The sequence below is a fragment of the Oryctolagus cuniculus genome, chromosome 5 (genome assembly GCF_051225735.1).
Source record: "Oryctolagus cuniculus isolate XC-2025 breed Fujian yellow rabbit chromosome 5, ASM5122573v1, whole genome shotgun sequence".
Classification (NCBI taxonomy): Eukaryota; Metazoa; Chordata; class Mammalia; order Lagomorpha; family Leporidae; genus Oryctolagus; species Oryctolagus cuniculus.
The window spans coordinates 18,163,375-18,177,164 of record NC_142871.1 but is presented as its reverse complement, the minus strand read 5'-3'; the positions used below and the strand labels follow the sequence as shown (position 1 = coordinate 18,177,164).

At 46.4% G+C, this 13,790-nt stretch overlaps 1 protein-coding gene across 5 annotated transcripts in view; it reads right to left on the bottom strand.

The window, feature by feature from the left end:
* LRP11 (LDL receptor related protein 11) overlaps positions 1-1,538 on the bottom strand; it is a 45,939-nt gene extending 44,401 nt beyond the window's left edge. For all 5 annotated transcript variants that reach the window (XM_051836829.3, XM_089333628.1, XM_008249900.5 and 2 more), the window contains exon 1: positions 788-1,538. In XM_051836829.3, coding sequence (XP_051692789.1) covers positions 788-1,391 — 604 coding nt within the window. In that variant the 5' untranslated portion in view covers positions 1,392-1,538. The remainder of the gene's footprint in view (positions 1-787) is intronic.
* Between the last annotated feature and the right edge of the window lie 12,252 nt (positions 1,539-13,790).

Below are 13,790 nucleotides of genomic sequence, written 5' to 3'. Positions count from 1 at the left end.
CCTGACCACAAGAGGCCCAGCCAAGGTCTCTTTCAGTCACCTTGATCTCCAACGCCTATAACTGCTGCTGTCAAAGCGTTAGTGGTGGAAATGCATGTTAGGAAAAAAACTACGAATGGACTTCGAAATTTTTTGTACCCAAAATACGTATCTTCTAATGCCATTTTCCACGAACTTTTTGAAGTCCCCCACATCACAGAAGGGAACACCCGTCGAGCACCCATCGTTTCCAGCTGTCTTCAAAATGAGCCATACCTGTAACTTTCCTATTGCTTTTTTTTTTTTTTCCAACTAAATTCAAATCCTTTCCTTTCGCTCTTCACAACAGGGAACAGTCTGCCTTCCCAGTTTTGTCTGTCGACAGCAACTCCGGGCGGAAGCGCGCGAGGGAACAGCCGTGGGCGTTAATGAGCCATGTGGTATCTAATAAGATTTCTGCTCCACACAAACCATGCCCTATAAAAACCCACGGGACTAAAATAAACTTTGCCTCTTCTCGCTCCGAGTTCTCCTCCGCCTTGACGCCGAATTTCCGCGAAGCCTCTCCTACCGCTTCTCTCTCTCCCAGCCTAGGAAAATTCCAGCTGCTCTGCCCACACCTCCCGGGTTTCCTCCGCAGCCACCCGCGGGGCCGGGAGATCAGAGCCGTTCCTCCGCACGCCCGCAGCTAGGGACCCCTGGGACAAGCGCGTTACTTTTTCTGAGTTGTGCTGCCCAGCCAGGCCTCCGGCAGGTTGCACGGCCGCAAGACCCCAGCGCCCTGGCCCCGAGCAGGCCGCGCGCTTACCTGGTCCGGGCGAGGCCCACGCAGCGTCCGGCGCCGCGACGCGGCTGAGGCTGTAGCTGCTGTAGCCGCGGTGCAGCGCGAACTTGCAGACGCTGCGGCCGCGCACCGTGCAGTTGAAGAGGTAGCAGCCGAGCGCGGCGGCAGGGGGCGCGGGCCGCCGCGGCAACTCCACCACCGCCACGGAGCAGCGCGGCTCGGAGCAGCAGGCGGCCACGCACTGCCGCCAGTCCCGCACGGTCGCCGGCGCGCTCAGGAAGCTGGCGCCCGCCGCGATGGAGTCCTTGGTGCGGATGATGGCGTCCGGCATGGCACTGTAGCCGCCGCCACCCGGGCCCGGGCAGCCCTCCCGGGGGCCGCCGCCGGCGCGCAGCTCCAGCTCCAGCTCCTCTTGCGGCCGCTCCTGCTGGAGCTGCCGGCGGAACTCTTCCAGCAGCTGCTCCACGCCCGAGAGCTGCGCGTGCAGATCCGACCGTGGCGCCCCGGGAGGCCCGGCCGCGCGGCCGCTCGCCAACCACAGGCAGAGAAGCAGCAGCCCGCGCAACGCCCGGTGCCGCGGCGGCAGCCGGCGCCGCGAGCCTGCGCCCTCCCGGGCGGCGAAGGCCATGGCGGCCGGCAGCTGAGGGAGGAGCCGAGGCGCGGCCGAGAGCGCGAGGGAGGCGCGGGAGCCGGCGAGCGCGGGCCGCCGAGCGCGCTAGGCCCCGGCCTCAGAGCGCGGCGCCCCCGGGGCCCGGCTGCGGCCCCGACGAGGCGGGCGCACGGGCGCCGGGAGCAGCGGGAGGCATAACGGGCCCGGCCTGCCTGGCGTCGCCCCTCCGGGAGGCTGGCGGGGGCCCCGACCGCGGAGACCGGCGCGGCGGCGAGGTGGCCTCGGCGCGGATCAGCACCGGGCTGGAGGACAGCGGCCGCGGCGGGGCGGAGCCGCCGACAGCCCCGCCCCGGCCCGCCCTCCGCGCGCGCGGCCCCCTCGGGCCCGGGAGCTTCGCCAGCGCGCGCGGGCGGGGGTTGGCGCCGCGCCCGGACCCCGGCGGCCTGGCGGCTCCCGCGCAGGGAGCTGGCTGCTCGCAGCAGGCTGCGTGAACGACTGCCCGCGGGCGAGAGGGGAGGGTCTGCCCGCAAAGCCTGGTGACCTCAGGGAAGCGGGGGCGGGGGCGCAGTTAGGCACCGCGGTGCCCCTTGGCTGGACAGCCCTGGTTGTTGGCCGGGGTTCCCGTTCACCTGCGCGCCACAGACGCAGTCCCGGACAGGGACCCGGCGAGGAGAGAGGCCTTCTCTCTTCTCTCCAACGGAGGACGTCCGGGTGTATAGTGTTGTGACAGGAGGCCGGCTGCCCAATGTCCACACCTCAGGGCTCCCGCCCTGGGACGGCTTCCACGCCGTGTTTATTTTTGAGTCGGTATCTGGTGATTTCTTTTTCTCTTGATACGGGTTTTTTGTTTTGTTTTTTTGCTTTTTAGCATGTCCAGAAATTTTTGACTGGGTGCTGTACATTGTGAGTTGACCATTGGTTAGATATTTGTATTTATTTTAGACAGGGGAGAGGAAGTAATTCGGTAATTATTGGAAAATAGCAGCCTCTGCTATTTATTTCTTTACTTCTTTATTTATTTTTATGGTCAGAGCTGAGATTTAAGAATCCATTGCTTTGAGGTCCTGAAGAGCAGAGCGGGGGTGGGGGGTGAGGCTAATGTTTTGCCATTTCGGGAAAGAGAAATTACGCAGCATTTGACGGGGTGTGTTTGAGTGACTTGGGGGCTGAAATACGCAGCGGCTTACCCCTGAAGGCTGTCGGGACTGTCCCACTCCGGGTTGGAGGTTCTTCTACCTTTGGAGATACTTGCTCCTCCCAACTGTAGCCACTTCAAGGTGACCTTGAGGCCATGTAAGGTTTCGTTTCTGTCACAGGCCTTAGAGAGCTTGAGCAGACTTGTTGTGAGAGCTTTAACTTACGAGGGTGCCATCAAATCCTCTAAAGACTAGCTAATTATAATAATTAGCAATGTTAGAAATCAACTTTTTGACAATATATTAATAATCACATATGATTTCAGAATTTTCCCAACACTTTTTTTTAAAAAAGATTTATTTATTTGAAAGGCAGAGTTTGAGAGGGAGAGAAACCTTCCATTTGCTGGTTCACTCCCCAAATGGCTGCAACATTTGAGGCTGTGGCTGGGCGGGTCTGAAGCCAGGAGTCAGGAAATTCTGGGTCTCCCACGTGAGTGTCAGGGGCCCAAGCACTTGGGCCATCCTCCACTGGCTTCCCAGGCCATTATCAGGGAGCTGGACTGAAGTGGAGCATCCGGGACTCGAACTCATGCCCATATGGGATGCCAGCATCACAGATGGTAGCTTTACCCACGATGCCACAAAGCCAGCCCTTGCCCAACACTTTTAAAAAATTTGGTTTTTGAAAGACACAGAGACAGGCAGAGAGCTCTCCCATCTGCTGGTTCACTCCCTAAACACCACAACAGTCAGAGCTGGGCCAGATGAAAGCTGGGATCTGGAAACTCTATTCCAGTCCCCCAAGCAGGTGGCAGGAATTCCAGGGCTTGAGCCACCACCTGCTGCTAACCAGGGTTCACATTAGCAGGAAGATGCAATCAAAAGCAGAGCTGGGACTTGAACTCAGATACTCGAGTATGGATGCTGATATCCCAAGTGAGGCCTTAAGCACTGTGCTAACCCCATCCCCCACACTTATATACGTGATTTCATATGGTTTTCCAAAGATTCTGAGATGGACACATACTTAACCCTCACTCCTGCCTTGGGGACAGTGATAGAGGCTGAGTTCATGTGTTCCATGGGGAAGAAGGGAAGGCAGCATTTCTTGAGTTTTTCACAAAGAATTTGTTTTAAACAATTTTTAATTAAAACATTTTTATTAAGATGTATTTATTTATTTGAAAGAGAATTTTTGAGTGAGGGTGAGAAACAGAGATCTTCCATCTACTTGTTCACTCACCAAATGACTACAAAAGCCAGGAGCCAGGAGCTTCATCTGGGTCTCCCACATGGGGGGCAGGCACCCGAGGACTTGGGCCATCTTCCATTGCCTTCCCAGGTGCTGCAGCAGAGAGTTGGATCAAAAGTGGAGCAGCTGGGACCAGAACCAGCACTCATATAGGATGCTGGTGTTGCGGGCAGTGGCTTAACTGTGCCATGACACCAGTCCCACCATTTTTAATCTTTAAAAAGCTTGAATTATAGAGGCCGGCGCCGCGGCTCACTAGGCTAATCCTCTGCCTTGCGGCGCCGGCACACCGGGTTCTAGTCCCGGTCGGGGCGCCGAATTCTGTCCCGGTTGCCCCTCTTCCAGGCCAGCTCTCTGCTGTGGCCAGGGAGTGCAGTGGAGGATGGCCCAGGTCCTTGGGCTCTGCACCCCATGGGAGACCAGGAGAAGCACCTGGCTCCTGCCATTGGATCAGCGCGGTGTGCTGGCCGCGGCGGCCATTGGAGGGTGAACCAACGGCAAAGGAAGACCTTTCTCTCTGTCTCTCTCACTATCCACTCTGCCTGTCCAAAAAAAAAAAAAAAAAAAAAAAAAGCTTGAATTTTAGTTCAATTAAATCTGAAAATGTAGTTTTTTTTTATTGGATGGCGGTGGTGAGACCAAAGGAGAGTGCCCACCTGCTTATTCACTCTAAATGCCTGCAAAGCCAGGGCGGGCCAGTAAAAGCTGGGAGCTGGGAACACAGTCCAAGTGTCCCGTGAGGGTGGCAGAAAACCAATCTCCTGAGCTGTCACCACTGTCTTCCCAAGGTCTATGGCAGCCGGAAGCTGAATCAGAAGCCAGAGGCCAACAATGAACCTCAGTACTCCAGTAAGGGTCGTGGGCTTAACTGACATCTTAATGGTAAGGCTAAATGTCTACTTTCCAGTTTTAGTTTACTTATTCATTTACTTTTTTAGAGGTTTTTAAAAAGTTATTTTATTTATTTGAAAGGCAGAGTTAGAGAGAGGCAGAGGCAGAGAGAGAGAGGTCTTCCATCCACTGGTTCTCTCCCCTGATGGCCACAATGGCTGGAGTTGGGCCAAACTGAAGCCAGGAACTAGGAGCTTCTTCTGGGTCTCCCACACAGGTGCAGGGGCTCAAGGACTTGGCCCATGTTCTACTGCTTTCCCAGGCCATAGCCGAAAGCTGGATTGGAAGTGGAGCAGCTAGGACTTGAACCAGTGCCATTTCAGATGCCAGCGTTGCAGGTGGAAGCTTAGCCTACTACACCATAGTGCCAGCCCCAAGTATAAAATAAAGGTCTATTGGTGAAATGTTTTTTTCCCCCCCTTGGCTTATGTTTTTTTTTTTTTTCTCTTGATTTTTGTACATTGATTTTCCATTCTTACTTTTAGTTGTTTTTTTTTTTTATAGGTAATTTGAGCTTTTTCTACATAACTGATAACATTATGAGTGATGGTAGTTGTATGTCTTCCTTTCTAATCTGTGTTTCACTCCTTTTTTTTTTTTTTTTTGACAGGCAGAGTGGACAGTGAGAGAGAGAGACAGAGAGAAAGGTCTTCCTTTTTGCCATTGGTTCACCCTCCAATGGCCGCCGCGGCCGGCGCGCTGCGGCCGGCGCACTGCGCTGATCCGAAGCCAGGAGCTTCTCCTGGTCTCCCATGGGGTGCAGGGCCCAAGCACTTGGGCCATCCTCCACTGCATTCCCTGGCCACAGCAGAGAGCTGGCCTGGAAGAGGGGCAACTGGGACAGAATCCGGCACCCCGACTGGGACTAGAACCCGGTGTGCCAGCGCCGCAAGGCGGAGGATTAGTCTAATGAGCCATGGCGCCGGCCAAAAGAGTTTTTAAAACTCCTTAAAATGTTATGTTGGGGGCTGGTGTTGTGGCATAGTGGGTAGGGCCACCACATGAGATACCAGCGTCCCTGGGCAGCAGTTCATGTTCTGGCTGCTCCACTTCTGATCCAGCTCCGTGATAACGGCCTGGGAAAAGCAGCAGAAGAGGGACCAAGTATTTAGGCCCCTGCCATCCACTGGGGGAGACCTGGATGAGGCTCTTGCTCCTGGCTTTGGTTTGGCCCTAGCCTGGCCCAACTGTGGTCATTGTGGCCATCTGCAGAGTGAACCAGCAGATGTAAGATCTCTCTGTGTCTGTCTCTCCCTTTCTCTGTGTAATGCCGACTTTCCAATAAATAAATAAATTTTTTAAAAAACACACATATTGCTACACAACAGCAGGAGCCTGGCACCCCACCCAAGCCTTCGACGTGGGTGGCAGGGGCCCAAGTACTTGGACCGTCATCTGCTGCTTTCCCAGGTACATTAATTCAAAGTGTATTAATGGCATGGACCCACTAAGATCTGTGAAGATGATTGCAAATAGTAGCCTGAAGTATTCTTGGGACATTGAGAGAAAATTGTAGAGCTGACAGGTAAATGAATGTCCCTAAAAAAATTTCCCAGATGGTTCTCTCTGGGAGTTAGTCGGGGACAGACATTAGACTGTCTCCACCCATCACTCATTCTTCATCATTCCACCAGTCTTTCCCCCAACAACCAGGCACCTGGTCCACATGGCCTGTTGGCTTTTGTTCTGCATCCAGGCCTCATGTTGATGGTCATCCCATTTTCTGGGGAATGTTACTTTCCCATGTAGCTACAACAACAGTCAGATTGCAAACATTTTAGATCTTTTGGGCTGGCAAAAATTAGAGAGTGTGAAGGAGGGCAGACATTGTGGCACAGTGGGTTAAGCTGCCACCTGCTACACTGGCATCCCACATCAGAGTGCAAGTCTAGTCCTGGCTGCTTCACTTCTGATCTGGATTCAGTTCTACTCTCATATTGCTCTAATTAATTATATTAGCAATGAATTCCTATTTAAATAGGGTCACAATGATAGATTCTGGGGGTTATGCCTTTTTATTTTTAACTTTTTAAAATCTTTTTAATTTTATTTTTAAATTATATTCAGTGTGGTTTGTAGATATAATTCCTTTTTTTCCCAAAGAAACCTTTTATTCAATGAGTGCAAATTTCATAAGTAGAACTTAGGAATATAGTGATTCTTCCCACCATGCCCACACTTCCACCCATACTCCCACCCCACATTCTCCCTCTCCCATTCCCAGTCCCATTCTCCATTAAGATTCATTTTCAATTAACTTCGTACACAGAAGACCAACTCAATACTAAGTAAATATTTCAACAATTTGTGCACATACACACACACACACACAAGCAAACTGTTTGAGAACAAGTTTTACAGTTAATTCTCATAATAAAATTGAGGACAGAGTTCCTGCATGGGAAGTAATTACACAGTGACTCCTGTTGTTAACAATTAACAATCTTATGTATGATGTCAGTGATCACCCGAGGCTCTTGACATGAAGTGCCAAGGCTATGGAAGGCTTTTGAATCCACAATCCCCGTCAATATTTAGACAGGGCCATAAGCAAAGTGGAAGTTCTCTCCTCCCTTCAGAAAAAAGAACATCCTTCTTTGATGGCCACTTTTTTCCACTGGGTCTCTCTCACAGAGATCTTTCATGTAGGATGTTCTTTTTTTTTTTTTTTTTTTTTTTTTTGCCACAGTGTCTTGGCTTTCCATGCCTGAAACGCTCTCATGAGCTTTTCAGCCATACCAGGATGTCTTAAGGCTGATTCTTTTTTTTTTTTTTTTTTTTTTTTTTTTTTTTTTTTTTTTGGACAGGCAGAGTGGACAGTGAGAGAGAGAGACAGAGAGAGAGAGAGAAAGGTCTTCCTTTAATGTTGGTTCACCCTCCAGTGGACGCTGCGGCCAGCGCACTGTGGCTGGCGCACCGCGCTGATCTGAAGCCAGGAGCCAGGTGCTTCTCCTGGTCTCCCATATGGGTGCAGAGCCCAAGCACTTGGGCCATCCTCCAATGCACCCCCAGGCCACAGCAGAGAGCTGGCCTGGAAGAGGGGCAACTGGGACAGAATCCGGCACCCCGACCAGGACTAGAACACGGTGGGCTGGCGCCACAGGCAGAGGATTAGCCTATTGAGCCGCGGTGCCAGCCAAGGCTGATTCTGAGGTCAGAGCACTATTAAAAGTGAGTGTCATTCTATGATTCTGCTGTGTGGACTGTTTTCCATGTTGGAACATTCTCTCCTTCTTAATTCTATTATTATTACAAGATATTTGATCTTATTTGTATGATTCCTTTAACACATAATCCTATCTATATGGTCACTTTAACATATAATATCATACCTTTAACACTGAAGATAGCATTTTTACCACCCAGCTTAATGGGATTTGGGGTCTGATGGCAAGTTTTTAAACTATACCCTTAGGACTAAGTCATTAGGAACGTATGCAGAACTATACAACTTTGCAATTATAAACTTCCTGCTCCCTCTCTTATTCCCATTCTTATTTTTACTGAGATCTATTTTCAATTGACTTTATACACATATGATTAACTCTGTTAAGTAAATAGTTCTAACAGATAGTATGAAGAAGAGAAAAAAATAACTATTCCTCAACAGTCACGACAAGGGCTGTTCAAGTCACTACTTTTCAAAGTGTGAATTTCACTCTACATATTTCCTTTTAGGTGCTCTATTAGTTCTCACAGATCAAGGAGAAATATGGTATTTCTCCCATTGGGATTGGCTTATTTCACTAAGTATGATGTTTTCCAGATTCATCCATTTTGTTGCAAATCATTGCATTTCATTTTTTAATGCTGTGTAGTATTCCATAATGTACATATTCTATAATTTCTTTATCTAGTCTTTAGTCGGTGGACATTTAGGTTAATTCCATGACTTAGCTATTGTGCATTGAGCTGCAATAAACATGGGGGTGCAGACAGCTCTTTTATTTCTTGATTTCATTTCTCTTGGGTAAATTCCCTGGAGTTGGATGGCTGGGTTGTATGGTAGGTCTATATTCAGATTTCTGAGATATCTCAAAACTGTCTTCCATAGTGGTTTTACCAGTTTACATCCCCACCAATAGTGGATTAGGGTACCTTTTTCCCCACATCCTCACCAGCATTTGTTGTTTGTTGATTTCTATATGAGAGCTTTTCTAACAGGGGTGAGGTGAAACCTCATTGTGGTTTCGATTTGCATTTTCTGATGACTAGTGATCCTGAACATTTTTCATGTGTCTGTTGGCCATTTGTATTTCCTCTTTTGAAAAAAACCTGTTTAAGTCTCTGGGCCATCTCTTAATTGGGTGGGTTGTTTTGTTGTTGTGGAGCTTCTTGATCTCTTTAGATATTCTGGTTATTAATCCTTTATCAGTTGCATAGTTTGCAAATAATTTCTCCCATTCTGTCATCTGTCTCTTCATTTACCTGAGTGTTTCTTTTGCAGTACAGAAACTTCTCAATTTGATGTAGTCACATTTGTTAATTTTGGCTTTAGCTGCCTGTGCCTCTGGGGTCTTTTCCAAGAACTCTTTGCCTGTGACAATGTCTTTCAGGGTTTCCCCAATGTTCTTTAATAATTTGATGGTGTCAGGTCGTAGATTTAGATCTTTAATCGATGGTGAGTGGATTTTTGTGTAAGGTGTAAGTTAGGGGTCTTGTTTCATACTTCTGCATGTGGAAATCCAGTTTTCCTAGGCCCATTTGTTGAAGAGACTGTCTTTATCCAGGGGTTGGTTTTAGCTCCTTTATGAAATAGAAGTTGGTTACAGAAGCTTGGATTGATTTCTGGCATTTCTATTCTGTTCCATTGGTCTATCGATCTGTTTTTGTGCCAGTACCAGTTTGTTTTGATTATAACTGCCTTACAGCATGTCTTAAAACCTGGTATTGTGATACCTCCGGATTTGTTTTTGTTGCATAATATTGCTTTAGCTATTAGAGGTCTCCTGTGCCTCCATATGAATTTCAGCATCATTTTTTCTAGATCTGAGAAGGATGTCCTTGGTATTTTTGATTGGTATCACAGTGAATCTGTAAATATCTTTTGGAAGAATGGACATTTTGATGATATTGATTCTTCCAATCCATGAACATGGAAGATTTTTCCATTTTTTGTTTCTTCTTCTATTTCTTTCTTTAATTTTCTGTAATTCTCATCATAGAGATAGTTGATATCATTGGTTACATTATTCCAGGTATTTTATTTTTTGTAGCTATTGTGAATGGGATTGATCTTAGAAGTTCTTTCTCAGCCACGGCATTGTCTGTGTATACAAAGGCTGGTGATTTTTGTGTATTAATGTTATATCCTGCTACTTTACCAAACTCTTCTATGAGTTCCAATAGTCTGTTGGTAGAGTCTTTTGGGTCCCCTCTATATAGAATCATGTCATCTGCAAATAGGGATAGTTTGACTTCCTCCTTCCCAATTTGTATCCCTTTGATTTCTTTTTCTTGCCTAATGGCTCTGGCTAATACTTTCAGGACTATATTGAACAGCAATGGTGAGAATTGGCATCCCTGTTTGGTACCAGATCTCATTGGAAATGCTTCCAACTTTTCCCCATTCAATATGATACTGGATGAGGGTTTGTCATAAAATGCGTTGATTGTGTTAAGGAATGATGATTCTTTATATTTCTATGGTGTTGTTACATTTCCTTTTTCACTTCTAATTTTATTGATTTGAGTCTTTTCTATCCTTTTTTTGTTAGTTGGGCCAATGGTGTGTTAATTTTGTTTATTTTTTCAAAAAACCAGCTCTTTGATGATCTTATATTGTCTCTTGGATTCAATTTTTTGATTTCTTCTCTAATTTTAATTATTCCTTTTCTCTTATTAGTTTTGGGTTTTGTTTGCTGTTGTTTTTCTAGATCCTTGAGATGCATTTTTGTTGTGCCTTTCCAATTTATTGATTTAGGCACCTATTGCTATAAACTTTCCTCCTAACACTGCTTTTGCTATATCCCATAAGTTTTGATATGTTGTGTTGTCATCTTCATTTGTTTGCAGAACTTTTCTCTTTTGATTTCTTCTGTGACCCACTGTTCATTCAGGAGCATGTTGTTCAGTCTCCATGTGTTTGCATATGTTCTATAGTTTCCTGCATTGCTAATTTCCAGCTTCATTCCATTGTGTTCCAAGAAGATGCTTGGTATGATTTCTATTTCTTTGAATTTCCTGAAATGTTCTTTATGGCCTAGCAAATGGTCAATTCTAGAGAAAGTTCCATGCACTGTTGAGAAGAATGTGTATTCTGCAACTGTAGGATGAAAAGTTTTGTAGATAACTCTTAGGTCCATTTGTTCTATATTGTCAATTAACACTGCTGTTTCCTTGTTGATTTTTTGTCTAGTTGATCTGTCCATTGCTGAAAATGGTGTATTAAAATCCCCCATTATTTTGTTTGAGACTGTCTGCCTTTAAATCCCTAAACATGTCTTTTATATAGCCAGGTGCCCTTAATGAGGTGCATATATGTTTATAATAGTTATTTCTTCCTGTTGAATTGATCCCTTAATATTACATAGTGTCCTTCTTTGTCTCTTTTAGCAGTTTTTGTATTGAAGTCTATTTCTGCCTGATATTAGGATGGCTCCTCCAGCTCTTTTTTGTTTTCTGTTGGCATGGAATATCCTTTTCATACGTTCACTTTCAGTCTACGTGCATCTTTGTTGGTGTTTCTTGTAGGGAGCAAATAGATGGGTTTTGTTTTTTAATCTATTCAGCTGGACTGTGTCTTTTAATTGGATAGTTGAGGCCATTTATATTCAAGGTGACTATTAATAAGTAACAATTTTGCCCTGCCATTTTTCCAAAAGTATTCCTATTTTTTACTTTGAATTTCCTTTGAATTTTTACTGAGAGATTTCTTTCCTTTACCTTCTCTCATAGTGGTGACCATGTTTCTGTTTCTGTTTGCAACACATCATTAAGCATCTTTTTTAGGGCTGGATGGGTGGTGACAAATTCTTTCAAATTCTGTTTGTTATGGAAGGTCTTTATTTCACCTTCATTCATAAATGAGCTTTGCAGGGTATTATATTATGGGTTAACATATTTTTTCTCCTAAGACTTGGACTATATTTCACCATTCTTCCCTATCCTACAGGGTTTCTGATGAGAAGTCAACTGTGAGTCTAATTGGAGATCCTCTGAAAGTAATTTGGCATTTCTCTCTTGCACAACCAGGAGCAGTTTACCTGATTGGCAGAAAGTGGGGGTGGGGAGAAATGTGCCTGGAGCTCCTGCCACCTGCCAGCAGTCAGGCTAACTGCATGAGCTAGGCATACAGTCTCATGTGTTCACTTACAATCTTCTAATCCTTTCTCTCTTTCAATGCCTTCAGGAACAACTAGAATCCATATGTTGGGTCATTTTATAGTATCCTGTAGATTCCCAACAGTGATTTTTAACTTTCTAATTTCCTCTTCTTGTCTTTGGTATGAGTGTATAATTTCCTGTGCTTTTTCTTCTAAGTCCGATATTCTTTCTTTCGCTTCATCTATTCTGTTGTTAAGGCTCTCCACTACATTTTTTAATTTGTTCTATTGAATTCTTCATTTCATTTTGATTTCTCTTTAAGATCTCAATTTCATGGGAGAAATTTTCTTCCATGTCCTGCACAGGTTTCAGTAGTCCATGCATTTTCTTCTGATTACTTCTATGTAATTGTATGATCAATTTTTTGTATTCCATTTCTTGCATTTCTTCCATCTCATCATCATCGCAATTTAGTATTGAAGTGTTGTGTTCTTTTGGGGGCATCATGTTGTCTTCCTTATTCTTGTTTCTTGAATGGGTATGTTTGTTGTTCAGCATATGCAGAGATACTCGTTGGTTTCTTCTCCTTCTTCTCCTCCTTCTTCTTTTCTGTGGAAGCTTTAATCTTTGTACATGAATCTGTACATAAGTGGAATGTCTGCTCTCTGTGAATATCTAGATAGAGGCTTATAGTGGGTGTGGCCAAGGACATTGTTCATTCTCCAGGGTTAAAGGTGTGCCTAAGGTGATATACCCAGGTTTGGCATGGTAAATCTCTCTCTCTCTCTTTTTAATCAGAAGGGAAATTTATTCTGCTCAACTGAGCTCCTCTCCTCAAAGGAGACCAATTCTTAAGTGCTAGCCCCTGTGGGTATAATATTCGTCTGCTCTGTCCCAAGGACCACACAAAGTATCTGTGCAGTCCTCAGTGTAATTCGGATTCCCCAGCAATGTCTCTCACCAGGTAACCAGGAAGCCCTGAGTGTCTGGAGTCTCCCATTGTGACTGCCCAAAGTCCCAGTCATACTGTGCGGCCTCCCACACAACTTCAGTTGTTTTTTTTTTTTTTTCACAGTCCTGGTACAGAAGCCTCACACAATCACAACCTCCTAGCACTCTGTTAGTTCTCCCCACCAGAGTCAGGAGTCTCTACTTGGCTTGTTGCTGGTCATGACATGAGGTGGCGCAGCTGTTATGTATGTCCAAAATGGTGCCAGCTCTATTGGCTTGTTACAGCATGCTTTTGTTAGTGCTCAGGGTGAGAGAAACCTGTCCATCCTGTCCTTTATTTCCCCTCCATTTTGGCAGGTCACTATCCCCCCTGGGGCTCTAAGCAGGATTCCCTTTAGATTCTTCCTGCAGCTTTTCTGCCATTGGCTTGGGCTGCTGTGGTCTGGTCTCACCTCAGTTTCCAATGCTTGTGCGTAGGCTCTTGGCTGCTGGAGTTCCAAGTTGTGGGCATCTATGCCCTCCACATAGGTCCACCATGTCTGTTTAATTTTAGTAGGTTTCCTCTGCCGTTTTCTCCCTAACTCTTCCCTGAGCCTACACTCTCCACTTTTTAAAAACTATCTTCTCCTGGACTAGAGCGGTAAGCTCCCTCCATACTTCACCATCTTAGAACTGCCCTCTAGGACAATTTTTTTTGACAGGCAGAGTTAGACAGTGGGAGAGAGAGACAGAGAGAAAGGTCTTCCTTCTTCGTTGGTTCACCCCCCAAATGGCTGCTAAGGCCAGCGCACCGTGCCGATCTGAAGCCAGGAGCCAGGTGCTTCCTCCTGGTCTCCCATGTGGGTGCAGGGCCCAAGGACTTGGGCCATCCTCCACTGTACTCTCAGGCCAGAGAGCTGGACTGGAAGAGGAGCAACC